At 37.9% G+C, this 27,963-nt stretch overlaps 2 protein-coding genes and 2 long non-coding RNA genes across 4 annotated transcripts; 3 read left to right on the forward strand and 1 right to left on the reverse strand.

The window, feature by feature from the left end:
* The first annotated feature begins 382 nt into the window (after window positions 1–382).
* Window positions 383–1,039, forward strand: LOC138880441 (uncharacterized). Its single transcript, XR_011403089.1, has 2 exons — window positions 383–698; window positions 957–1,039. It is a non-coding gene; the product is annotated as an uncharacterized lncRNA (long non-coding RNA).
* Window positions 1,040–1,465: 426 nt separating this feature from the next.
* Window positions 1,466–2,215, forward strand: LOC138880442 (uncharacterized). The gene is made up of 2 exons (XR_011403091.1): window positions 1,466–1,707; window positions 1,790–2,215. It is a non-coding gene; the product is annotated as an uncharacterized lncRNA (long non-coding RNA).
* Window positions 2,216–4,063: 1,848 nt separating this feature from the next.
* Window positions 4,064–6,046, reverse strand: LOC138875786 (uncharacterized). The gene is made up of 3 exons (XM_070154655.1): window positions 4,770–6,046; window positions 4,227–4,521; window positions 4,064–4,078 (listed from the first exon to the last, which is right to left on the reverse strand). The coding sequence occupies exons 1-3, from the start codon at window positions 6,044–6,046 to the stop codon at window positions 4,064–4,066; spliced, it is 1,587 nt and encodes a 528-aa protein (XP_070010756.1).
* A 1,832-nt stretch (window positions 6,047–7,878) lies between these two features.
* On the forward strand, window positions 7,879–27,948 carry LOC104217552 (mediator of RNA polymerase II transcription subunit 14). The gene is made up of 8 exons (XM_009767830.2): window positions 7,879–8,366; window positions 15,176–16,255; window positions 17,837–17,934; window positions 20,469–20,643; window positions 21,565–22,504; window positions 22,668–23,689; window positions 24,020–25,092; window positions 26,256–27,948. The coding sequence occupies exons 1-8, from the start codon at window positions 8,157–8,159 to the stop codon at window positions 27,052–27,054; spliced, it is 5,397 nt and encodes a 1,798-aa protein (XP_009766132.2). The 5' UTR covers window positions 7,879–8,156; the 3' UTR covers window positions 27,055–27,948.
* The last annotated feature ends 15 nt before the right edge of the window (window positions 27,949–27,963 follow it).

The raw sequence follows: 27,963 nt of genomic DNA on the forward strand, positions 1-27,963 counted from the left end.
TGTTGTAAATATTTTTGCAGAATCTTGTCAACAAGCATCTAAAGATCATGGTGAACAACTGCAAGATAAAGAAAATGTGGAATTTCAAGAAAAAGAAAATGATGCACGCAATATTTTAGCTGAGTTGTCTCTTGAAAAAACACAAGAAGGTACTGCGGAGAAGACAGGTACTGATTGTTCCCTAATTATTATATGTACAATTGAAATTCTGTCTCTTCATTTGACCTATTGCAGAAAACTAATATGAATATATATATATATATATATTTAGTGTCTCCAGCAGAGGAAAACAAAGAGGACACCAATGATGACGATCTTAACCAGTATACAAGGAAAAGAAAGAGAGACAGTATTGGTTATGATGGTCCGTCATTTTATCTTCTTACTCCTACTCCTCCAAGTATACAAATGGACATTGATGCGACTTTGACTATGGAGGGTGAAGGAAATGTTGAAGAAGAACTTGGTCGAGGTAAAAGGAACAAGAAGTTAAGCTGGCAGTTGAAATCTCCTTTTGATAAGGAAGGAAAAGCAGTAAGTTCCAAGGCAGACAATCAAAATACTCTGAAGAGTTCAGGTTGGATAAAATCAACCTATACTCGTAGGTGTATTTTTCATTATGCCAAAGAAGATGAAAAATTAGTGAAGAAATTCATTGTGTGGTTGGGCAAGGAGAAAAGGAGAGGTCGCAAAAAAGAGTAAGTCTCTTAATGTGTTTCACTACATCCTTAACTTTTGTGATTGTAAGACTAATTTTAGGACTAACTGTCCTTAACTTATAGATTCAAGTTTAAAACTTAAGGACTTCTTGTCATTAAGTTTGAATTCAAAATTCATAAGCTAAGGACATGCAGTCCTTAAGTTTGAGTATCAAATTCAAAAGCTAAGGACATTTGATCCTTAAGTTATAGATTAAAGTTTTCAAAATTCTAACTTGACATTTTCAAAATTTTCAGGGGACAAATTGATTTATATGCTGATGATAATAATTTGAGGAAAAAACCATACAAATTGTATCATCAAAAAATCAGTAGCAAAATATTTTTCCTTGAGCTTTCAGATAGCAAATTTGTTCTTGGTGATAAGGTTAGATAATTCACAAGGCATTTATTTTTTCTATTATTAATTTATCATTTTTTCATTATTTTATGACTGATTTGTTATTGGTTTGTTTTATTTTTTGCCTTTTTATGAAGCATATTGACATTGCTCTCTATTATCTGAGAAAGAAGGAATGCTACCACCCTCGCGATCATCTTTTTCGATGCACAACTACTGATGTTCTTTTTGATAATTATATGACACTTGTGTATAAAGATTTCAGTGAATATGCTAGTGATGAGTTTTGGTGTGCTGGTGATAATCAGTTATTTCTGACACCATATGTGTGGGGGACAGCCGTAGATGTGGAATTGCATGGACTGAGGTTGACAAAATCTTTTTTCCATGTCGGCTTCCTTCAGAAGATGATGAAATTGTGACACACTTTTTGTTGGGAGTATTGGACTTGAATCAAAAAAAGATTGATGTATATGATTCCATATACAGTGAGCCATATGAAGCAGGAATGAACTACATGCAAATGTATGCACGCATGATCCCCCATTTGCTAAAGTTCTCACAGTTTGACAAAAATCACAAGTCTTTTGGGAATGTCTTCAACAAATTTGATATACAGTGGCAAAGATCACCACACCAAACTGGATCGTACGTGTTATTATTTGTTATATTATTTATATGTACTTAAGATTTATTGTTTAATTCACTGCATATCTTACATTTCTCTTAGGACTGATTGTGGTGCATTCCTGATCAAATTTGTCGAGTTGCTGATGATTGGAAAGGACGTGCAGCAATTCCAACCCGAAGACATAAAAGACTTTCGAAAAGAACTTGCTGCAAATCTTTGGGCACATGGTGAATGGAAAAGAAATTCTGGTTATGATACTCCACCAGAAAATGTTGGTGATGATTATGAGAGTGAAAATGAAACATTCTGTCCAAAGGAGTTGTAAAGAAATTGTGGTGTTATTTTTGTATAAAATTGCTGTAAAGGTGACATCTGAATTATGCCAGTTTAGGATAGTTCTGAAATATTCTGTAAATTTGTGAAAAGGCACTTATATTTTGTTTTGTTGGCATAGCGTAATTTTTTGTAACAGCTATGCAAAATTACAATTTCAAAAGTTATGTCAAGGCATTTTGTTATTTATTTCGTTGTTTCTCTCAACTGTTGATTTGTCCATTGAGTTTGTTAGTATTTGTTCATGACTAAGTGTAAGTGAACTTCAAATTAAAAGTTAATGACCAAATGTCCTTAACTTTTGAACTTGAAATTCAAAGTTAAGGACCGACAGTCCTTAAGTTTTGAACATGAGACTATAACTTAAGGACCTTATGTCCTTAAGTTTTTAACTTGTATTTCAAACTTAAGGACTCCTGTAGTTAATGACAAACAGTCCTCAAGTTTTTAACATGGGACTATAACTTAAGGACCTATGTCCTTAACGTTTGAACTTAAAATTCAAAGTTAAGGACAGACAGTCCTCAAGTTTTTAACATGGGACTATAACTTAAGGACCTCATGTCCTTAACGTTTGAACTTAAAATTTAAAGTTAAGGACAGACAGTCCTTAAGTTTTTAACTTGTATTTCAAACTTAAGGACTCCTGTAGTTAATGACAAACAGTCCTCAAGTTTTTAACATGGGACTATAACTTAAGGACCTCATATCCTTAACTTTTGAACTTGAAATTCAAAGTTAAGGATAGACAGTCCTTAAGTTTTTAACATGGGACTATAACTTAAGGACCTCATGTCCTTAACTTTTGAACTTGAAATTCAAAGTTAAGGACAGACAGTCATTACGTTTTTAATATGGGACTATAACTTAAGGACCTCATGTCCTTAACGTTTGAACTTAAAATTCAAAGTTAAGGACAGACAGTCCTTAAGTTTTTAACATGAGACTATAACTTAAGGACCTCATGTCCTTAACTTTTGAACTTGAAATTCAAAGTTAAGGACAGACAGTCATTACGTTTTCAAAATTGCAAGTTGAACTTACTGACTCCTGTTAATAACTTTTAATTGTTGAACTCAAAAGAAATTAAAAGAACGTAACAAGATATAAATATTGAAAATCTAGGCATCCGCTCAAATTAGAATAATAATGAATACAATCTATAGCAAAAACTTAAAAGAGTCGATAAACATAAGTGTATATTTCTACTCTTCTCTATGCTTTCTTGAAAATGGATGGAATGCCGGAGAATATATACAAGTTGTTCTATTATGACCAATTCTTCTGCAACAACCACATTTGAATGTTATTTTTGATGGCTCGGTAGCAGGAATATGCCTTTTCTTTTGCCTTCTACCTGGTGGCACTTTGAAATCTGGAGGTTTAACAATTTGTGACTTAACACTCTCTGGTACAATCCATGAATCAGTATGTCCTACAGGATGTATTTGTCTTTCATATGTTTTCAGCCAAGATTCCTTTAAGTACCAGTGCGAACAAAAGTCAGACTTCTTGATGTTTCTCTTCTCGATAGCTGCAATTGCATGTATGCATGGTAATTCATCAAGTTGAAATTGAAAACAATCACATGTTCTTTTGTTTAAGTCCACCAAGAAAGTTATTCCTTCTTCTTCAACTCTAGAACGCCATGAATCAACAGGGAAGACCTTCAATGTTGAAAAATTATAAGTGAGTACATTATGTTAAAAAATGTCAAAATCATAATATAAACATAAAACATAATACTTACGTTCAAAGTAAATGCTAAATCTATTCTGTTCTTCAATTCCTCCTCTACCCAACAAGAAACATCATAAAATGTTCCTTCTGCTTTATTTCTTCTTTCATAAAACCAATGTTGTAGCTTCACTTGAATGAAATCCATCATTCTTAGTATAGGCAGCTCCCTTGCTTCTAATAGTACTGAATTCATCGACTCAACTATGTTTGTTGTGAGCATGTCATATCTTCTTTGTGGACTACAAGAACGTGCCCATCTTTCCGGTGGTTCTTCCATCAAGTAGTCATAAGTTTTCTTATCTACATTTGCAATATCTGATATATATATATATGTCAAATTCTTACGCTTGTATACTCTTGCAGCACTTTGGAAAAGTTTTATGACCTCACTTTTCACCTTTCTTCGCTTTAGGTTCTGCTCCAAATGATAGATGCAAATCCCATGATGGCTTTCAGGATATACCTTTACAATGCCATTTGCAATAGCTTGATGCCTGTCTGATAAAAAAATCAAATTCTCACGGCTCCCAATTGCATTGCGAAGCTGACTAAAGTACCACTCATAGGAATTGTTGTTTTCAGATTCTGCTATTCCAAAGGCTAATGGGAAAATTTGGTTATTTGCATCTTTTGAAACTGAAATCATTAAAACACCACGATATTTTGACTTCAAAAAAGTCGCATCAATAGCAATCACTGGTCTACAATGATTCCAACCAGCTATCGATGATCCATATGCGTAAAACATATAAAGAAACCTGAAAATACAATATAAAACAAGGTTAAAATACCCGAAGTTTAGGACAGTCAGTCCTTAACTTACATTTACAAGTTATAAAGTTAAGGACATGTTGTCCTTAACTTTTATTTCAAAGTTCAAAACTTAAGGACTGGAAGTCCTTAACTTTTAATTACAAGTTCAAAACTTAAGGATAGACAGTCCTCAACCTCTGGTTATAACTCAAAAGTTAACAAGGCTAAAGACAGCATGTCCTAAATTGTTTACCTGTTGTTGTCGTCTATCTTTATATTAGTATAAGTTCCCGGGTTTTTACTTGTCATCATATACAAGTATGAACACAATAATTCATAATTTTCTTCGGGACTTCCTCTTATTAAAGCGGAAGCATGTTGAATAGCACGCCACGCCTTGTGATATCCAATGTCTAGTCCATGCAATTTTTGCATCTCTGCCATGACAAAAGCTGGTGTAACTTCAAATCTTGGGTCCCGAAGATTATCGATAATGTAACCACTAATCAACTTTGAAGTAGCATGCCTTTGATCTGCTTTCCTAGTGTTAACAGAGCAGTCATGCTTTTTCTCAAGCTTTACTATCTTGAATAATGTTGAGTCTTTAATTCTGAAAGCACGCACACACCAACGACACCTATCATCATTGCATGTCAACGAATATCTTGTTGAGCTTGATCTAACAACTTTGAATTCAAAATGTCCTTTGATTGCTACATTAGAAAAATAATTAATTATGCTCTTCTTCTTGTCAAATACTGATCCGACTTTTATTTGATCCAAAGAAGCATTTTCTCTTAATATCGTAGTTGGGGATTCTTTTTGTTTCAAATTTGATCTTCGTTTAGTTATTTGAGTGCAGGTTTTGTCAGCAACTACTTCAATTACTGGTGCACTCTCTAAGACTTGAATACCCAAAGCTTGTTCGTTGTCAATCTCTATAATGCTTTGTCCTTCTACTTGAATAGAATCAAATGTTTGATGCACCTCTTCATTTAATGGTTGAGCTTCAACCATATCTACTTCAACTATCTGTTGGCATCGCTCTTGATTGTCATGTTGAGTTTTTGTGTTGGCATGTTCATTGCTTGTTGATGCAAAAACTCTTTCCGAAATATCAACTATGAAACGACAGCTCTTGAAGAGTGAATGAGTTTTTAGCAACTCTATACATGTGTGAAGATCTAAATCTTTGGATACAAGCATTCCTTTGCTTGTTCCAAGGTTGATATCAAACCATATCACTATTTCAAACTTTTCTCTATCCAATTCAATAAGCTCAAAAATCTGTTTAACGAAATCTTCAAACTGAATTGACTCAGGTGCTAGGAAAAGCTTTGTTTGATGATCAAGATATTTATAGTCTTCAGTCCATCTACCATTAAAAGCAACTATTATGCATATTGTTTCCATCCTACAAGTCAAGAGAATGGGAAACAAAGGACATACGTTATAAAGCAATCCTTGTAGAATTAAGAACAGGTGTACTGTAAGTGCAAGACCAAGATAAGGACTGTCTGTCCTTAACATTTAAACATGTAATTAAAGTTAAGGACTGCCAGTCCTTAACATTTAAACATGTAATTAAAGTTAAGAACTGCCAGTCCTTTAACATTTAAACATGTAATTAAAGTTAAGAACTGCCAGTCCTTAATATTTAAACATGGAATTAAATGTTAAGGACTGCCAGTCCTTAAGTTTTAAACATGGAATTAAAAGTTAAGGACTGTCAGTCCTTAACTTTTGAACAAGAAATTAAAAGCTAAGGACTGCTAGTCCTTAACATTTAAACATGGAATTAAAAGTTAAGGAATGCCAGTCCTTAACTTTTAAAGATGGAATTAAAAGTTAAGGACTGCCAGTCCTTAACTTTTGAACCAGAAATTAAAAGCTAAGGACTGTCTGTCCTTTAATATTTAAATATGGAATTAAAAGTTAAGGACTGTCAGTCCTTAACTTTTGAACAAGAAATGAAAAGCTAAGGACTGTCTGTCCTTTAATATTTAAACATGTAATTAAAGTTAAAGACTGCCAGTCCTTAACATTTAAACATGGAATTAAAACTTAAGGACTGCTAGTCCTTAACTTTTGAACCATAAATTAAAAGCTAAGGAGTGTCTGTCCTTTAACATTTAAACATGGAATTAAAATTAAAAGTTAAGGACTGCTAGTCCTTAAGTTTTAAACATGGAATTAAAAGTTAAGGACTACCAATCCTTAACTTTTGAACCAGAAATTAAAAGCTAAGGACTGCCTGTCCTTTAACATTTAAACATGGAATTAAAAGTTAAAGACTGCTAGTCCTTAACATTTAAACATGTATTTAAGAGTTAAGGACTGTCAGTCCTTAACATTTGAACCAGAAATTAAAACATACAATTTGAAACTCAAGCTACAGGATTTTGTATACAGAAGAACAACAACAAAGTGAAGGACATTTTGTCCTTAAGTTTTTTTATTCAATTTGCAAAATGAGGCCAGTAGAATCAAAGTTAAGGACATAATGTTCTTATTTTTTTGAATTCAATTTCCAAAATGAAGACACTATGTCTGGAATACAGAATTATCATAGGAGGCGGTGTCTATAAATTTATCAATCCACAAATTAAAAAAAAATCAAATTCTTATCTAATATATAATCAAATCAATACAGATCTAAAAAAGTATAACTATAGCGAAATAAAAATTGATAGAAACACATGAAATTACAACTTATTGTTTATCTATGTTGTTTTTTGGATTAGATTGCTGTATTTTTGAAATCGGGAAGAGAAATGGTGGTTCGTCCTCAGTTGATCGCCGCTGCTGTTGTTGCTCGCTTCTTCTCTTTGTGTAACTGCTTCTTGTGTTGATAGCGTAGGTATAAGTTATACCAGAAGGGTATTTCCGTTCAGTCAGGTATAAGTTTTTTAAAAGGAGTGGCTAAAGTCTAAATACATTGAAAACAATGGCTTTAAAATAAAAGCCACAACTTTTAGTGGCTATTTGTACCGTTCGCCCACTGTTTGTCTATTGTTTTATTTTCATTTCTCTTGAGCCGATGGTTTTTCAGAAACAACCTCTGTACCGTCATAAGGTAGGGGTAAAGTCTGCCTACACTTTACCTTCCTCAAACCCCACTTGCAGGATTTTATTGGATTTGTTGTTATTGTTGTTTATGCGACGATCAAAATAACTATTGAAAAAGATTAGCCAAACATGAATTATTTTTTTATGCTTACAAAATTACTTTTTAATTTGGCTAAATATATTATGTTATTCTTTTCATGTACTTTTCTAAGAGGATTTCTCAGTTTTGACTTTTCTAGGACTCTTTCCACGAACACATAAGAGAATACCATATTCGACTTGCACAGACATCCAATCTTCTTCTATAAAAAGAAAACCAAAAGAAAAATAGAATAGTCTCCCTTGCTCAGAACAGAAGTGGTATTTAGGACATCATAAAACACTCGCGTCACCGCTCCTCGGGCGCCTTCAAAATCAACCCAACAAGAATAAACAATATACAGATCCTAAATTCCTCAATTTTTCAAAACCCTAAAATAATCACAGTCAATTCTCCTAAAATGGTGTTCTTTAAGTAGGAATTGGGATTCGGGATCGCCGGAATTTAATTGAAGAAGGGGTTGTTAGGGAGATGGCGGAATTAGGGCAGCAGACGGTGGATTTCTCGGCGCTGGTAAGCCGGACGGCTGAGGAGTCGTACGCGACGTTAAATGAGCTGGTGGAGAAGTGCAAGTCCTCTGACCTCTCTGACTCCGAGAAGAAAATTGGGATTCTGAAATACATAGTCAAGACTCAGCAGCGTATGCTCCGTCTCAATGTCCTCTCCAAATGGTGCCAGCAGGTTGCTTTCTTTTCTATTCTTCCCTCTCTCATTCTGTCTTTTGATGCATTTAATAGTAGCACTTATTATCTCTTTGTTTAAAATAATGGTGGTGTTTGCCCAATTTGTGCCTTTGTTTATGTATTGGAAGAGTAGTGGTCGAGAAATAGAACGGGGAAAAAGAGAAATTACACTCTCTCTGTTGATGCATTAAAAGAGTTTTGGCAGAATGAATAGGGTTATGTGTTTGTTTTCTTCCGGTGAAATTTGAGAGTTGGAATGGAGAAAAATGGATCTTGATGAAGTCTAGAAAGGTAGCCGTGGAATGAATTGGTGAATTGGCATGGGAACAGATGAATCTTGAAATAGATTTTGGAACTTGCAATTATGGAAGCTGTTGGTGCATTCAAAGAATAGTGGTGCAATTGATTTTTTTTTTTTTGTTCTTTTTGGTAACTAAACAATTTTATTTACCAAGTAATATTTACACAGTATTTCTCTCTCTAGCCGGATCTGGACATCAGTCCCAGATTCAGCTTGACTTCTCATTCTTGTTCCTTCTAACTACTATACCTGTTTTTACATATCCATATGAACAGTAGGGTAGTAGTTTAACTCTAATAACCTTCCCTTCAATCTTTGTTTCATGTTCCCTCGACAGTGAATTTCTTGTACTAGTTGTCGAGTAATTGTTTCAGCATTCCCCTGTCTTGCTTGAAATATTCGTGCATTCCTCTCTTGCCATATATAGTATATACTACCAGCTAGTGCCATCCTTCCTTTGTAATGTCTTTCAGCCCATTCCAATTCGTGTTCCCAAGTCATCACCTGCCTCTGTATTCCTTGCCAGTCTAGCATTGCTGCCTATACCTGTGTTGAAAATGAGCATTTCAAGAATAAATGGTCAATAGTTTCTTCTTCTCTGTTGCATAGTGAGCATGATGTATCCTCCAAGCAACCCCATCTCCCTAATCTTTCTCTTGTTAATAATCTTCTGTGTGCAACCAGGAATAGTGTGAATGTCCACTTAGGGAGCCCGACATTATTGCATGTCATCCTCCTCCATGTTACCTTTGTAAAGTCCCCTCTAAGTTTCAAGTACATAGCCTTGATTGAGAATTTTTCCATTTGCAACACCTCTTCTTCTGAGTACCCAGCTTCCTCAAAGTGTTTCTTTGCTTTTAGTATTTTTTGGACCACCCACGATGCTTGCTTTGGTTGAGCACCCCAAGTAGTGTATCTCTTCTAGTATAGATGGACCCATTGTATCCACATTTTATCTTTCTTCCTCCTTAAATTCCATAACAATTTGCAGATGGTTGCTTTATTCCATATGCCTATGTCCAGTATATTCAATCCCCCTGCTGCTTTTGGCCAGCATAATCTATCCCAAGCCAGTAATGTTTTTTTTGTGACCTCCACCCCTCCCGTCGATAGAAACCTTCTGCAGACACTCTCTATTAGTTGGATCAGTTTCTTAGGCTGCATAAACACCTGTGACCAAAACACTTGTATGGAGAATAGCACACTCTTAATCAGTTGGATTCTTCCTGCATATGACAGGAATCTGGCAGTCCATGATTGTATTCTCCCTAGCATCTTCTCAATCAGTGGTTGACATTGTACCAATGATAGCCTTTTAGTACTCAGAGGCACCCCCAGATACCTCACTGGTAGTGATCCTTTAGAGAAGCCTAATACTTGCAGTATTTCCTGTTCAATATCATCCCTGACTCCCCCAAAGAAGATAGAACTCTTGTCAGCATTTGCAACTAAACCAGAAGCTTGAGAGAAACCTTGAAAGCATTGATAAAGTAGCTGCACAGATATAGTATCACCTCTACAGAAAAGCAAAAGATCATCATCAAAGCTAAGCTGTACTATGTTCACTTAGGGTGATAGTTGAAGTTTGGATTCATCTTTAGTGTCTTCAGTAATCTAGTCAAGTATTCCATGGCCAATACAAATAGGTAAGGAGATAAAGGGTCACCCTGTCTCAATCCTTTTTTTGCATGGAATGGAGTTGTATGTTGCCCATTGATGATGATGGAGTAGGACTTCTCACACATTTCATAATCCATTGAACAAATCTTCCTGGCATTTGCAGATTCGTTAGAACTTGCTCCATATAGTCCCATTCAATAGAGTCATAAGCCTTCTTCATATCAACTTTCAGCATGCATCTTGGGGATAAACCTTTTTTGCCATAGCCTTTAACTAGTTTATGATGCAATATTATATTGTCATTTATTAGTCTTCCAGGCACAAAGGCAGATTGGTTTCTATCAACTATGTCATCCATTATACCCTGCAATCTGTTGGTTATCACCTTAGAGATAATTTTGTATACGATGGTGCAACATGATATTGGTCGGTATTTAGTGATTCTGGATGGGTTTTCCACCTTTGGCACAAGAGTAACTGTTGTGCAATGGATATGTTGATAGAGGTTAGCACTTGTAAAGAACTCCATCACTGCCTCTGTAACCTTGTCTCCAATCACAGACCAAGCTTTCTTAAAAAATAAAGCATTGAAACCATCACAACCAGGTGCTTTGTTGTCATTGATACCTAGCAGTGCCTTATATACTTCCTCTTTAGCTACATCTTTCACTAATTGAAGCTGTTGTTGTCTATTCACCAATGATCCATCCCTCATCACTACTGGATTAATAGAAGGCAAGTTTTCAGCTGATGATCCCAGTAGCTGCTTGTAGAAGCCAAGCACTTCCTCTTTAATCTCATGTTTAGCCTGCACCATCTCCCCATTGCCCCTTATTAGACTCTTAATTTTGTTATGAGAGTATCTGCTTTTCATGCTTGCAAAAAAATAAGCTGTGTTAGTATCTCCTAACTTCAGCCAATGTACTCTAGATTTTTGTTTCATGATACTTTCTTCCACCCCAAGCCATTTCTCTAGTTGTGCCTTTGTGTCTTTTTCTGCTATAATCATATCTTTAGATTGTCCAGAGTCTCTCATTTGTTCCTGTAGTTCACTAAGTTGCTGCCTGCAATGTTTGATCTTGTCACCTACTGCACTATACTCTGGTTTATTCAGGTCTTTCATAGCTTGCTTCACCTTTTTCAGTTTGCACCATACATCCTTCATGATATTTATCCCACCACTCCTTTGCCAGGCTTCATTAACTTTGACCAGGAATTCTTTATGCTCAGCTAAATGATTTAGAAACTTAAAAGGTCTGGGATCTTTATCCTCATTATCTTCAAAGATAATACATAGGGGAGACTGATCAGAACAACCTGGATCCATTACCCTTACTTCTAGATGTGGCATTTGCAGCATCCATTCAGCATTCACCAAGGCTCTGTCTATTCTGCTGTATGTGTGACCATTTGTCCATGTGAAATTCCTTCCATTTGTTCTAATTTCTGTCAAAACATTATGCTCAATGAAGTCATTGAAGTCCCTAATCTTAGCCTCTTGCACAGGGTTTCCAATTGGTCTATCGTCCCCTGATCTGATAGCATTATAGTCTCCCATTATCAGCCATGGCCCCTGCTGTACATTATTCCATCCATTCAAGTCACTCCATAAGCATCTCCTATCTTCTAGTGTATGCAGGCCATACACCGTAGTGAAAGTGAATCTCATGCTCATACTCTTGATGTGGACTGCAGTATGAATGTATTGGGAGGACTTCCCCAATTCCAAGCACTCTATCTCATTGGTAGCCCATAGTAGCCAAATTCTTCCTCTACTATTATATTCATAATAATAATTGGCAAACCAAGCCCATCCTGGAGTATTTTCCTTATTATTTGTATGACATTCTGCTCCTTTATTTTGTGTTCTAGTAGTTCTATCATATTTATTCTATTACTTCTTATAAACCTCTTGACCTCTTTCTGCCTAGGGATCTTGTTCAAACCCCTAATATTCCATGTAGCAAGCTTCATACAGGAATGAATAGAGATTGTGTCCCTCCTTCCACGCCTTTTTGGCTCCTCTGACTACTTGTATCCTCTTCCAATTGTCTGTGATATGTTAGCTGTAATCCAGACTGCCAATATGTTGAAACCATTAATCATGCTGATGACATCATCTTCTTGGCTCCTCTTGATTTCCTTGTAGCTTTTTTCCATGCATGTTCCTGCTCTCCTCTTGCTAGTTTCATAGGTGATCTTACACAGTTGTCCTTTGCCTCATTGAGCACTGCTACCTCTTTACTGCTGTTGGCTATTGCATTTGGCTGAGTCCCCTTGTCATTCTGAATCACTTTGGGCTGCCATTCTTGTTTTTGCTTCTGCTGCTTGGTTTTAGCTTTAAGTGTTGGTTGCTCTTCTTTATTACACTGATGTCCCACTTGCATGCAAGTGTGACAAAATTCAGGAACCCAGTCATATGCCACCTCTTGCATAAATTCTCTCCCATTAGGATCTGTTACCTACCTTTATAGCTTTGGGAAGATCTTTAGTAACATTCATTTCAATTAGTACTCTAGCGTAGGAAATTCGATCCAACTGAGTGGTACATGCATCTCCATATAGGGGAATCCCTAATCCACTACTTATCCTGCTCAATGGCTTTACTCCCCAACAATTGAGTGGGAGATTAGGATACTTAACCCATACAGGAATAATCCTCAGCACGTCTTTGTTGAAATCAAAATCAGCTGACCATACTCTCATGATAATTGGCTTGTTATTTAGCATATGAGGTCCAGAATACAGAACTTCATCTCTGTCAACTGATAGAGTTAAATCTTACAATAAAATATCCATCGTTATGAAAATAAACTTTTGGTTTTGTTGTAAAATTCCATGCTGAAGCAATGAATCGCTCCATAGCTCCTATGGTTGGGGCTCCAACTACATAGAGAATCAGTGCTTGTTTCCACTTCTGTGTCTCCTCTTCCACTTCCTCCTTGCATAGTTCAACTATTACCTCACCATTTTTTATGGTTGGTGCAATGAAGCTTAGATCCATTCCTTTCGCCGCCATCCTGTTACCTATAAACAAGTTTGCCTACTTCTTTTGATCCGGTTCTGCATTCTCAGTAATTACTTCGTCTTGTCTTTTAGCAGTGTCCTCCTTGCCCTTAATTTCCCCCAAATTTTCAGCAATTGCTACTGGATTACTCACATGCATGTCAATTTGCTTTGATTTAGGGTTAATCTCTGTCAACTGATTTCCAGTTGTTGTCTTCTCACTCGCAATTACCGGTACAATATTCATAGTAGGAGGTGTTTTCATACCTTCCTTCGTAGCTGATAATGGTGGCCACTATTCCATTGGTGTTTTCTCTTCACTTCGATCTGAGAATTCTGAGCTCCAATGCTTTGAGTGTTGTTACTAGTTCCCATAGACTCCACCCGATGAATCGTGACTGCATTTCTCTTTGGTCTACCCCTCCCCATTGCTGGCCAGTGTACGTTAGCAAGAGCACGCTATCGTGCGCTGAGAGAGAAGAGAGAAGAGTTTGCTCTAATATTTTTGTTTTTTTTGTTTATATGTTTTTTCTTATGGAATTTGTTGATTGGAATGGGAAAAGATGGATCTTGAGGAGTAATTTAAAATTTGAAATTGAGACAGTTAAAGTGGAAATTATAGTTATAGTGAATGTCGAGGACATTGCCAAAAAAAAATGTTGAGGACAGCTTCAAAGTTTTAAGATTGATTAATGCTCTGTCCAATTAGTGCCAACAGGTTGTTTGTTAGTTTTCTAGTACTCTCTACTGATGCAGGGAACAGTAGAAAGGTGATTAGGGATGCATGGAGCACCCTTAATGTACCCATGTTTTTCCTCGGGGTTCGGGCATTTGTACACTAATTGCTGACAGATTGCCTATATTCATGTAAAGAGTTGGGGGTTTTGGGGGGGGGGGCATCTGGTTGTGTTCCTAAGGTAGCAAATTTATGTGCCAATGATCATGTTTAGGGGTGGACAACTGAACTTTTCTGTTGTGGTGGACTGATGAAAGGATTAAGGGTCAAATGGGACAATACGTAATTTCGGTTTTTTGATTAACTAAAGTACCAAATGTTAAAAGCCGACAAACCCCAAACTGATTAACCGAAAATTTGAACATCAAAGCTGAAAACGGACAAAAAACCGAAATGGAAAAAGTCTGGTTTGGTCGGTTTCTTCTGTAGTTCTGTTATGCCCACCCTAGTCATGGGTTTGAACTGGATCTTTTACCTGTAGGTAATTGTAGAAGAGATGGCTACCCTCTAAAAAGAGCTCCACTAGGAAAATGTGAACGGGTCCGCTTTATATGACCTGAAAAGCTTATTGTCTATTCACAGAGCAAAAGGACCTAGAAAAGGGTTTTAAGCTCTCATCTTTATTTGGAGAAAACCATTCACGTATAAAATCAACATTGTCAATCATCAAACACCAAAGGAACTTTTTGTTCTTCAAAAGGTGCACATCACTTTTGCGTCTCTCAAGACCTTTTGCTTCTACTCAGGACATTATGCAGCCTCACAGCATGGTGCTTCTTCGAAAACTTTTATCATACCAAAAGGGCAGTGAGTTGCCTGCAGGTCATGCTTCAAACAGCTTTCTACGAGTCATTTGATCCTCTAATCTTAGATTTATAAACTCTTTCGAGGTATATGTTGGTAAGTATAATGTTTGTCTTCATGTCTTTTTTCCCCTTTCATGTCTTCATCTGTCTTCTCTGAAAGGAACGATTCACTTGTGTTATATTCAGTATATAGATGACAGTAGAAATATGTTTGCCAAATCTTCCTGGAGCTTTGGGATTAATGGTTGGCCCTATATACTTTATCATCAATCCTTAGCGACTGCAGTTCATACTCCGTAACTAAATCTCTTTTACCATTCCAATTTTTTGGTTTGCAGGTCCCCTTGATACAATATTGTCAGCAACTTGCATCAACTTTATCTAGTCATGAGACATGTTTCACCCAAGCTGCAGACTCATTATTTTTTATGCATGAAGGACTACAACAAGCTCGTGCTCCCATTTATGATGTTCCTTCGGCTGTTGAAGTTCTTCTTACTGGAAGTTATGAGCGTTTGCCAAAATGTATAGAAGATGTGGGCTTGCAGAGCGTATTAAATGATAACCAACAAAAACCAGCATTAAAGAAGTTAGACGCACTTGTTAGGTCTAAACTCCTTGAGGTTTCACTTCCTAAGGACATTACTGAAGTCAAAGTTTCTGACGGTACTGTTCTGCTTCGCGTGGATGGAGAATTTAAGGTTCTAGTTACCCTTGGTTACCGAGGACACCTGTCAATGTGGAGGATATTACATATGGAGCTGCTTGTCGGTGAGAGAAGTGGCCCTATGAAGCTGGATGACTTTCGGCGGCATGCTCTTGGTGATGATTTGGAACGCAGGATGGCTGCTGCAGACAATCCATTTATGACCTTATACTCCATCCTGCATGAACTTTGTGTGGCACTTGTTATGGACACTGTCATAAGGCAAGTGCAGACACTTCGTCATGGAAGGTGGAAAGATGCTATTCGTTTTGAGCTCATATCTGATGGTAGTACTGGACAGGGTGGCAGTTCTGGCTCCGCACAAATATCACAAGATGGGGAGTCTGATTCTGCTAGTTTGCGTACTCCTGGGCTGAAGATTTTGTATTGGTTGGATTTGGATAAAAACTCCAGCACATCCGAAATTGGAACATGCCCATTTATAAAAATTGAACCTGGACTGGATCTGCGAATTAAGTGTCTTCATAGCACATTTGTCATTGATCCTCTGACAGGAAAAGAAGCGGAATTTTCCCTTGACCAGAGTTGTATTGACGTTGAGAAGTTGCTGCTTAGGGTTATATGCTGTAATCGCTATACTCGTTTGCTAGAGATTTATAAAGAACTCGAGAAAAATGGTCAGATCTGTAGAGTTCCTGGCGATGTTCAGCTTCAGTGCCATGTAGAAGATATGCTTGCTGATTCTCGGAAGGTTAGTTATTTTAAATATATCTCTTGGAAATTTTGAGAACTCATGCAAGTCATAAGTTCCATGTTAGAGAAACTATCTATGTCATATACTCATGTTGTTTAAAGATCTATTCTCTCTTGACCACTAAGCTAAAAAGAAATTGCCGTACGGGTTAGCGAGGGTGAAACAGTTCAAGTCAATCTCTAGTTGTTTTTATCATTATGTTGTCTGTTTTCTGCAGTAGAAGTCTGATGAGTAGAGTTGTGATAACTGATGGACTCTTGATAATAAAGAATTTAAGGATGTTAGAGAATTAGCGATACAAGGGCATTCAGGGAAGAAAAAGTTAAGAATCTCAGTTAGAATTTTCTGGCAGTTATATAAGAAAGAACTTGCCAGTTGTCCAGATATGCTTAGAAAATTTAGATAGAGTTCTGTTTCATTTAGGCTACAGTCGTCTTTCATTTAGGCTGCTTTATGTGTTATTGCTCATGGGATCTAAAAGCTAGAAAAAGAATGTGGTCATAAAAATCTTCAAGTATAGCTTGTGTGGTTGTGTTGGGGGGATCAAGTGCTTAAATTGCCGTGCTATGTACTATTCACTTTTGAAAAACTAGGGGCAAACTTAGAATAGCTACACAAAATAGTTGAGATGTGCACTTAGAGGTATGTAATTACCAACTTCCGGTTTACCAAATACTTTGTAGTCGGTACAACAGCTTACTCACTGTGTGCTAACTTACCAATCACGGAAAAAAGAAAAAGGAAAAGAAAAAAACGTTGTACTAACTCAATATTAGACATGGCTCCAACTATTGAGGTCTCTTTATACCACCAATGTGTGGTGAGGCCTAACGATAAGGTTTTGGAGATATGAGGGGAGGCATTCTTTTCGTCCATCGAGATAAGGCGTGTTAAGGTCTTGACATTTCTTTTTGATAAGTGACATCTACTGAATGACAATCTTCATAAAAAAGGTCTACTTGTTGGCACTGTAGACAATTCGTATGAAAAGGTCAGTTTCCTTGTTTTCCACCAATAGAATTATTCCTTTGTTGATATGACATACTATTAGACTAGCAAACAGTGAATTCTGCATTCTTGTACATAAGATAATAGATCAGCAGATATTGGTTCCAGTTTTTGAAAAAAGAAGATAATAGATAGCAGTCTCCTTTGTCGTTAATTTTAATTTATTTTCAAAGAGCATACATAGTTACCAAAAATGCAATAGTGAAGCAGCCCAATTACGATTATGGAAAGAGTCATATTATCGTTCGAACTATCATCTCTACCGAAAACCAAAATATGGAGATTTCAGAGTTTTTCTTCTTTTTCATGTTAAAGTGCTGCCACTGCTTCTTAATTCTGGACATGGGACCGACTTTGATGTTATTATTGGTGGATCCATTTTTCATATGTTAATAAAGTTGTATGATGTCTTAAGACAACCAAGCTGAGGTCTGATGCTATTTATAAGTCAGGAAGTACACTTATAATCTTTCCTGAAAGGTCTCCTATTCCAGTCTTGACTTCCTGGTACTATACTGCATGATTAACTTTTTCGTTCTTTTCTTCTGACCAACTGCTTTATCTTTGCAGAAGGATAACAAGTTTGACAGCAGGGAGTATCAGGGCCAGGAAGTCCTGCGTGTACGTGCCTTTGGTTCATCATTTTTCACCCTTGCAATAAACATAAGGTTATTTCCTTTTTTTTTTATTGTTGGAAGCTGATTTCAGCTGGTTTTTAAACTTTTTTCTATAACGAACATGGAAATTGCTGGTATCTGTGCTCTAATCATGTGCCACCAAGTATTGGCTTGAAATCAAAATGAGCATTGGTGAGACAAGGGTTGGAATCCTTATCTTCTATTAAGATTGGGAAACCAATTGCAACACTGGACTTCTTTGAACAACCCTGGCACTATTTCAAGCCAAGTCTCTGATAATCTTTTTCTTGGGTCAGCCATATATTTTGTCACCTGAAAAAACATAACTGCACCTCAAGTTTGCTCTTCCTCTTGCGAAGCCACCCCTTCTCTGCAGGAAAAGGAACCAAAACTGATCCCAGCTCGTTATTCATCTTCCCTCCATCTTTACCTGTCCAAACAGCTGATTGGTTAACAGGGCAATGCCTATGAAGCTGCGGTAGAAATGGAAGGCCTGCCAAGCCATATGCCCATGGGTGCAGAATGCCGAGGACCAACTTTTAGTTGAGGATGAAGGGCAGAAAGGTTATTGTTTGAAAGGACCAATGATGTTTTTCTGTGGTTTGCACATGGAAAACGCCGAAAGAAGAAAAGTTTCAATTGTTGATGTTTCCTTATCTAAATCGGTTTGTGAAATGACAGGTTGACCTTTTCTTTTTGAGATGGAGGTTGACATATTCTTTTAAATAGCCATACCAGCACGCTAACAATATAATAATATAACTTCATAAAAAAACAATGTAATAATATATTTATAGTAGGGCAATATCCAAGGTTGTGGCTAGTGGTCAATGAAGTGGGTGCAAACCTTGGAGATCAGGATTCAAATCCTAGCAGAGGCAAAAATCACTTGATGATTTCTTACCACTTGTCTAAGCCTTGGTGAGTAGAGTTACTCGATACCTTTGTCGGTAAAATGTAACAAGTACTTGATGCCTAAGTTTAGTCGAAGTGCACCGCAAGCTTGCCCGAAGATGCTGTTAATAAAAAACAATACGTTAATCATAGAAGGGGCTATTTTGACTTCTCCCAAAAACTAAACTCAATTATCCTTCTGTTTCTCTTCTTTTCCTCTCTGCCTCGTCAACTGTGATACTAGAGCAAAACACAGAGAACTGATAAATCCATTAAACCTAAAGTCAAACCACAATAGCTTGTCAAAAAGACATTATGGGTCATCTGGGATCAACTTTGACATGGGATTTAGTGGGACAGGAAACTATATTTATTTCATAGAAAGCATGGACAAATAACATCAGCCCATGAAACCCATCTTGAAAGCTTCTCTTCGTCCATGCTTAATTTTCAATTTGAATGATACAGTAGGGTTTTTGAATATCAGCTTGTGAAGAAACTCTAAACCCTAAACCTATAAAAAAAGTGATGCTTTCCTTCCTTTTGTAAAGAAAGGCGCAAATGAAGCTAAATAAAAAGCACATACATATTTCAAGAATAACGACTACAAACACGAATCACAATTGTATGGACAAAGGAATTAAAAAAATTTCTTATTGTTTAGTGCTGCCTCTTCAGAACAACGTCTTGGTGATGAAGTATGTGCCGTAACGCCTGGGTGATTGCACTTAAGCATTGAGAGAGAGGCGGGGAGGGGTTTTTGTGTGTGTGTGTGTGTGTGGGGGGGGGAGACTGACTGACTGAGAAGCTCAATCTTTTAAAAGGTGACAAGCACAAAAAAGCGACAAGGTCCATGGGGCTTGAAACTAAAAGAGTGAAGCGATGTACACAATATACAAAAAACCATAAATACCAAATATTCATGAAGTTTGTACTAGAATAATTTTGTAATTAAGTACTAACTAAATTCAACATCCAATATACAATAATGCCGATATTAAGCCAATTCCTTAAAGTTGAGACTCAATGAACCGATGACACATCATTATTTGAAGCCCACACTTCTTAGAGTGTTATAAATGACTTTTATTAACACTGGTTTGGCTTTTGGAAAAGAAGACCGAAAAGCTCCCACTATAATGAGATAGTAAGGGCATTTAAGGGAAAGAAAAAATAGGAAACTGATTTGCTTAGAGACTAAGTTGCGTGGACTCTCCAAAATGCCCCACCCGTGTCAGATCCTCCAAAAATGAGCTGCTTTTGGAGGATCCGACACGCACCTCTTGATATTTTTGGAGAGTCCGAGCAACATAACTTAGAGAAGCCTTTACTTTGCGAAGTGTATTGAAAATATGCATGTATATATTTTTAGGATGCTCTTCTACTCAACATTGCATGTTGATTGTTCATTGCAATATTTGCAGAAATCCCACATATTGTTAAAATATTCTACCTGATTGCCTATAATTTGACCAAGGAGCAAATCAATCAAATAATAGGACAAGAAATACCTCCTTTTGGAGATTCTATACGGTTATAAGTGCTTCTGATGTTTGCGTCATTCTTTGAGAACACCGTTGTCTGGATCTCTCTTTGAGAAACCTGGCCAGGAAACAAGAATTAAAATGCTAATTTTTCCTGCGCAAGTCTTAATTTTTCTCATATTCCAGGAATGGCCACTTCATTCTTCACTCTTCCAAGAATATTATATCATCATTAGTGGTTGTTGAGTGTGAAGAAGCCCTAAACCAGAGAAGTATGTCAGCAGCTGACGCTTTTATTAGCTTGAGAAGCAAAAGCATTTTACATTTGTTTGCGTGCATTGGGAGGTTCTTAGGTCTTGAGGTATGAACGGATCTTTTCTCCTTTTTCCTTGTCTTTTGGCTATTAGATTATTCTGTTTATCCATTTGGAGAGCGAAGGCTTCTTATTTTAGATGCTTTACTGTTTGTTATATTCAGTATTCCTTTGTCTTGTATTTTTATGCAGTTGGTTTCCTTTAACATTCAGGATTAGTATTAACTTCATTTAGGTTGTCCTTAAGCATTAGTTGCGTGGACGTGTAGTTATTGTTACACTTTATTAGTAAGATTATCGATATAAAATTTTTTTATTAATAAGATTACATCAACTGCTAGGTTCACCCTTGGGCCTTGGGTACATTGTTCACATCTTATCTCTGAATGTCAGTGTCGAGAAGATCACCATGCTCTCTCATTTTTCCAGAACAAATATGTGCACCAAAGGTGTAATGGTGGGCCTCCCTCATATATTTATGAACACCATATTCTTTTTTCCTCCCAGTCTGTTAGATCCTTCTTTTAGACTCGTACTGCCTTGACTTTGATGAAATTGTCTCCGGCCAAGGAGACCTTCACACCAACTGTGATATTCTAAACCTTCTCCGTGCTTCTCACTATTGTCTCTGATTATCCGACCAGATGGTCAAACCTCCCTACTAAAAATATATTTAAAAATTTCTCTCCTCTTTCCACTTCCTCGTGTTAATCTGAGAGAGGAAGCCAGTTTGCCTTGACATGGCTTTACTTCTCCCATAGCTTGATTATGAATTGCCATTTTATCAGGAATATTGTACTTTCTAGAGCATTTTGTTTGATCTTCTTATCTTGTCGCATATGTAATTAAGATGCATTGGCTGGATCAAAATTTTGGTGTCTGCATTTAGGAGTTCAATTAGAAATCATTTAGCTTCTTTACTGGTTATTTGATGAGTTTTTTTAATGATTATCTGATATATATCCACAGGTCTTTGAACATGGGTCTGCAGCAGTTAAGGTGCCAAAGAGCATTTCTTGTGGTATAAATTTGTTGCTTATGGGTTTTCCTGAATGTGGAAGCTCATACTTTTTGCTGATGGAACTTGACAAAGATTTCAAACCTGTGTTCAAATTGCTAGAAAGTCAGTCAGATACACCAGAAAAAGCTCAATCTCTTGTTGATCTGAGCAACGTGGTTCGTGTAAAAACTGTTGACATCGGTAGGATGCAGATATGTGAGGACGAGCTCAATTTGAGTCTTCTCAACAGCAAGAAACTGCTATCAATTTTACCTAGTGATGGTGGCAGTCACCAAACATCTGAAAATAGTCTTCTTGCTGATTTCAGCTTGGAAGGATCTATAGTTTCTTCCAGTGCGCCATCAACATTTTGTTCTATTGTTGATGAAATATTCGAACTTGAGAAAGGGTCCTCTGTCCCTTCTTTCTCCGGTCAAATTCCCCCGTCAACATTTGGTGCTTCTCCTGCATCTCATTTGGGCTCTGGTGTTGCAAATTATCAGAGTCTTAAAGTTGGAACACTGTCCCCTAAGTGGGATCGGGGAACAGGAAACTACAGTAGCTCCATGTACAAGGGCGTGATACAGTCAGGTTCGGCTGGTTCATTAGCCACGGCTCCAGGAAGGAGTCAAACTGTGAAAAAGTTGACAGCTTCAAAGTCTGAGCAAGATTTGACTTCTCTCAGATCACCTCATTCTGCAGGAGCTGGATCTTATACGTCATTGGATGAAGACCAGCTGACTGTATCTACAAACCGATCAGCTCGACTTCTATCTCCACCACAACGAGCTTGCCCCCCAGCTTCTGCATTAAGTGGAAAAGCTAGTGCTCCAAGAAACTCCGCTGCGGGAACTGTACCGGTTGGTTTCAGGACTTCTGAGTCTAACTCATTGGTTTTAAGTCCTGGATGTAAGTCAAATAACCTCTGAGATTGTTGTTTATATATATTTACACCATTGTGTATGTTACATCTATCTGTTATAGCTCTTACCATCCATTTTTTTAAATGCTCAGTGGGCATGTTTATTTTTGATGCACGTGTCTCAAAATTGCATTTCCTTTTTTTTGCCAGCCCAAGCAATAGATTCAGCAACATGTCCCCAGTCAGAGCAAGATGCAGCTTCCAGATATAACATTTTACCAAGGAAGCGTACATTGTCAGATTTGTTGGATTCACTTCCATCACTTCAAGCAATGGAGTCCAATGAAGGATCATATAAGCGAAGGAAACTTGTGGAGTCTGCTGGCACTCATTTACCTAAGTCACTGATGCTTATTTCTTCAGATATTTCTGGTAAAGCTGAAGAGTATAGCTATGGCAGTCTTATCGCTGAAGCTAATAAAGGGAATGCACCTTCTAGTATATATGTTTCTTCCCTTCTGCATGTAGTCAGGCATTGCTCACTTTGTATCAAACATGCCCGGCTTACGAGTCAGATGGAGGCACTTGAAATCCCATATGTCGAAGAAGTGGGTCTTAGAAGTGCATCCTCAAACTTATGGTTCCGAGTTCCATTTGCCAGAGATGATGCATGGCAGCATATATGCTTGCGGCTAGGTAGACCTGGAAGTATGTATTGGGATGTGAAAATTAATGACCAGCACTTCCAGGACTTGTGGGAGCTTCAGAAAGGAAGCAATAGTACTCCATGGGGTTCTGGTGTTCGGATTGCCAATACATCTGATGCAGACTCTCATATTCGTTATGATTCTGAAGGTGTTGTGTTGAGCTATTATTCAGTTAATGCTGATAGTATAAAGAAGTTAGTGGCTGATATCCAAAGGCTATCTAATGCTCGAACATTTGCTCGTGGAATGCGAAAATTGCTTGGTGCTAGGGCTGATGAAAAGTTTGAAGATAGTAATGCAAATTCTGAAAATAAAGCGCTGGCTGCAATTAAAGGCGCTTCTGATGCAACTGATAGAATTTCCGAACAGATGAGAAAGCAATTCAGAATTGAGGCAGTAGGTCTGATGAGTCTGTGGTTCAGCTTCGGTTCTGGGGTACTTGCTCGCTTCGTGGTTGAATGGGAATCGGGTAAAGAGGGCTGCACAATGCATGTTTCACCTGATCAGCTTTGGCCACATACAAAGGTTTGCTTTCCGTGTTATTACGTATAACATGTGCTGTTTTTCTCCTGTCCTTTCTTTTTTTCCTTGTCTGCAATACAATGAGCCTTAAAATGCATATGATCCTATAATTGGAGTTTTCTTGAGAGCTTGAATCTATACTTTGGTTGGTTATGTTATTCAGTTATTGTGGTTTAAGCTATGGAATTCCTGCGAAAGATTCTGCATGTGGTGGCACTACATTCTATCTTATTTTATCCTTTTGTCAGACTTCTCCATATTTTAACCTCAAAAATTCCGTTGTGGTTCCAATTCATAATGACTTCTATTTTACTGTGGTTGACGAACTCACAGTTTCTTGAAGATTTCATCAACGGTGCTGAAGTTGCATCCCTTTTGGACTGCATCCGTCTCACTGCAGGACCCTTGCATGCTCTTGCTGCTGCAACGCGGCCGGCACGAGCAGCTCCAGTTTCTGGTGTTCCTGGTGTTACAGCGCCTATGTCTTCTGTTGCAAAGCAGACTAGTTATGTTCCATCTTTACCAAGCAATGTAAGCACTAGCATAAATCAGCCTGCATCCGGACCTGGAGTTAATCCGGTTTCAGTTACTGTGGGTGCACTTGGCACGCACCATCCTAGTGCTGCAATGTTGGCAGCTGCCGCAGCAGCTGCAGGAAGAGGTGGTCCTGGCATTGTTCCTAGCTCATTGTTGCCCATAGATGTCTCTGTGGTACTTCGTGGTCCGTACTGGATTCGCATCATTTATCGGAAAAAATTTGCTGTTGATATGAGGTGTTTTGCTGGAGATCAGGTTTGGTTGCAACCAGCAACACCGCCTAAAGGGGGGCCAGAAGTTGGAGGATCACTGCCATGTCCACAATTTCGACCTTTCATCATGGAACATGTTGCCCAGGAGCTGAATGGAATTGATTCTAACTTTACTGGTTCTCAACAAGCAGTTGGATTGACTAACTCAAATAGTTTAAATGCTGGTTCACAACTTCCAGCTGCAAATACGAACAGGACTAATCTCTCTAATTCTACTGGATTAGTTCGTCCAGCAAATGCTGTAACTGGTTTCAACCGTACTGCAAATGGCCTACCCGCAGCATCGAACTTAGCAGTGGTGAATGCAGGGATGCCTTTGCGCAGACCACCTGGTACTGGTGTACCTGCTCATGTCAGAGGAGAACTAAATACTGCAATTATTGGCCTTGGCGATGATGGAGGGTATGGTGGTGGATGGGTTCCTCTTGTTGCTCTCAAGAAGGTTCTCAGAGGCATTCTAAAATACCTTGGGGTGCTGTGGCTCTTTGCTCAGTTACCGGACCTTCTGAAGGAGATTTTGGGATCAATTCTGAAGGATAATGAAGGTGCATTGTTGAATTTGGATCAGGAGCAGCCAGCCTTACGCTTTTTTGTGGGGTAAGGTTCCAATCATTCTGTATTGTCTTTAATCCCTGTCCAATTCTCCTGCTGACTGCTTAGTAGTGTAGAAAACTTGGGAATGGAAGAGAACCTTAAAACTTGGGAATGGGAAAGGACCTCCAGAATCTCAATCCTCACATGTCCTCTAAATTGGATGTAAATGTGGCAATGGAAGAGAACCTCCAAACTATAAGTTCTCACACTTATCCTCTAAATTGGACGAGTGTTGAATTTTCACTATATGAACCTCCAAACCTTTCTGAAGTTGTGCTTGTCATTTTTGCGTTCTCCTTGTTTTCCCCTGCCTTAGCTGGGGTTTTGATTTCTCGCTTCTGCTAGAATTGTTTTGCATGCATTCATTGTCATTCAAATAATGATACTTAGCTTTCATTGTTTTACTAATTTTATGTTGTCTATAATAGATGTCACTTATGTTGCATAGGAGAAACATTCTTGGCTTGTGCAGTGTCTTATACGCTGGAAACAATCTAGGGGTATTAATATTTCTTCAAGGTTGTGAGAAATATGGGGGGTTATTGGACATAGAGCTCTACATTCTTGTAATTTTTCACTTGCAAGTTTAGTTGGAGCGTGTTAGTAGAGGTCAAGAAATGATTCTATAACCCCGGGATAAATATCCGAATCTTTTGCAGGTTTGTTTTTATTGTGGCTTCATGCTCTTTCTAATGTTATATTTAGGAGTCAGTCGAGTTTACTGTAAAAGAAGAGTATGATACCGTGTTTCTTTTTGGTTTTTGTGCTCTTGGCTTTTCCATTTAGAACCATATGCCCTGGCCGAACTCCGTCTAGCCCCAGTTTATAATTTCTCACCTGAGAGTTTTGTCCATTTTAGTTTCACATAATTTCTTTTAGTATACTCTATTTGATGTACAACCTGATCTGCTTAGTATCTAAACAAACTAACCTGTTAACACTTTTTATCTGTTGGCTAGAAAGCTTGGTGCTTTTTAAATGAATAATCCGAATAATTATATCCCATCTTTTTTTTGCTGGTGAACTTTTATGTGTAGAAAACTCACTGCTGCTTCAATATATTCTACTGACAATCGCTTGGGTGTTAGCTAGTTTATATGGTTGTTTTGAGCATGTATTATTTTTGTGACCTTGAGTTCCTATACTGAAAGGAGTTGTTGCCACAGGGGCTACGTATTTGCTGTTAGTGTTCACAGGGTTCAGCTTCTCCTGCAAGTTATTAGTGTCAAGAGGTTTCATCAGTCGCAACAGCAGCAGCAGCAAAATCCCGGAAGTGCCCAAGAGGAATTAACACAAGCCGAAATAGGAGAAATATGTGATTACTTCAGCCGCCGTGTTGCATCAGAGCCATATGACGCTTCTCGTGTTGCATCATTCATTACACTTTTGACGTTACCTATTTCAGTTTTGAGAGAATTCCTGAAACTCATTGCATGGAAGAAAGGGTTGTCTCAAGTGCAAGGGGGTGATATGGTCCCTACACAAAAATCCCGTATTGAATTGTGTCTTGAGAATCATGCTGGATGTAGTATTGATGGTAGCTCAGAAAATACATCTGCTTCCAAAAGCAACATTCACTATGATCGGGCTCATAATTCTGTCGATTTTGCGCTGACGGTTGTTCTTGATCATGCACACATACCTCATATTAACGCTGCTGGTGGTGCTGCGTGGTTGCCTTACTGTGTGTCTGTCAGGTTGAGATATGCGTTTGGTGAGAACCCGAATGTATTGTTTCTGGGAATGGAGGGAAGTCACGGTGGACGGGCATGCTGGCTGAGGGTTGATGACTGGGAAAGATGCAAACAAAGGGTGGCTCGAACAGTAGAAGTGAATGGGAATTCTGCTGGTGATGCCAATCAGGGAAGGTTAAGGGTTGTTGCAGACAGTGTTCAGAGAACACTGCATGCGTACCTTCAGGGGCTGAGGGATGGTGGTGGTGTTGCTGCAGGCATTGGATCGTGAAACAGATGTTACACGGACGTAGCTCTAAACAGTACGTATATGTAGTGCTGACTATCCTGAAAAATTCCCCAGCAGATGTAACCGGAAGAACCAGCAACTGCTGATTAGCACGTGAGCTCACCAGTTGGGATTTAGCTGGGATGTAAAGTAGGTTTCTTTTTCTGGGTATATGCGGGCTTGCAGTGGCTAACGCAATGAGTTTATCCCCTTGTACAGGTAATATAGATTGATACAAAACTAGCTGGAATGGTACGGATCTTTGATGGTGTGCAAAGATCTGTTCTGGATGGTCAAACAAGATAAGCTTGACCACTATTAGAAGGATAGAAGGAATCCGCATATCCCTTTTGTTGTAAATTGTGGCTTGTGAAGGATCATTTATTTTCTTTCTGAAATCTTGTAAGTAGCAATTTGTTTCTCGTTGACCTATGCATTGCCAAGTTCTTTTGGGGAGGGGGGGGGGTGTGTGGAACAACATGCATAAAATTTTGTAACATTTTTCCTATTGTGGTATTGCTCTGGAGCGCATAATGAGGCAATACCAACACTGGAAGCCAACGTAGTGTTTCTCTACTGTAATAGAACAATTACACATTTATAGACTCTTCTTTTTCCCTTATGGTACGGAATTCATACTCACAGTTGTAATTAGTTTGGAGTTGAGGGGTAGTAGTTTTAGTTTAATTGTAGAAAAGATAATTTATTTGGTAGGCTTTATTTATAGAGTTGGGTGGATGAAAAAATTGAGTTTGCTGGTTCATGTGTGGTGTAAAAGCAGTTAGAGAAGGATTGGCTATGTACTGTCTGCATGATGTAAAAGTGTTACTGTCTCTGCTAAATTGAGGAGATGAACCTTTAAAGTGAGAAAAACAATGGTGGTGTATTTTTAACACAGTACTGGAGTTTTTT

The sequence above is a fragment of the Nicotiana sylvestris genome, chromosome 1 (genome assembly GCF_000393655.2).
Source record: "Nicotiana sylvestris chromosome 1, ASM39365v2, whole genome shotgun sequence".
In the NCBI taxonomy this organism is placed as follows: domain Eukaryota; kingdom Viridiplantae; phylum Streptophyta; class Magnoliopsida; order Solanales; family Solanaceae; genus Nicotiana; species Nicotiana sylvestris.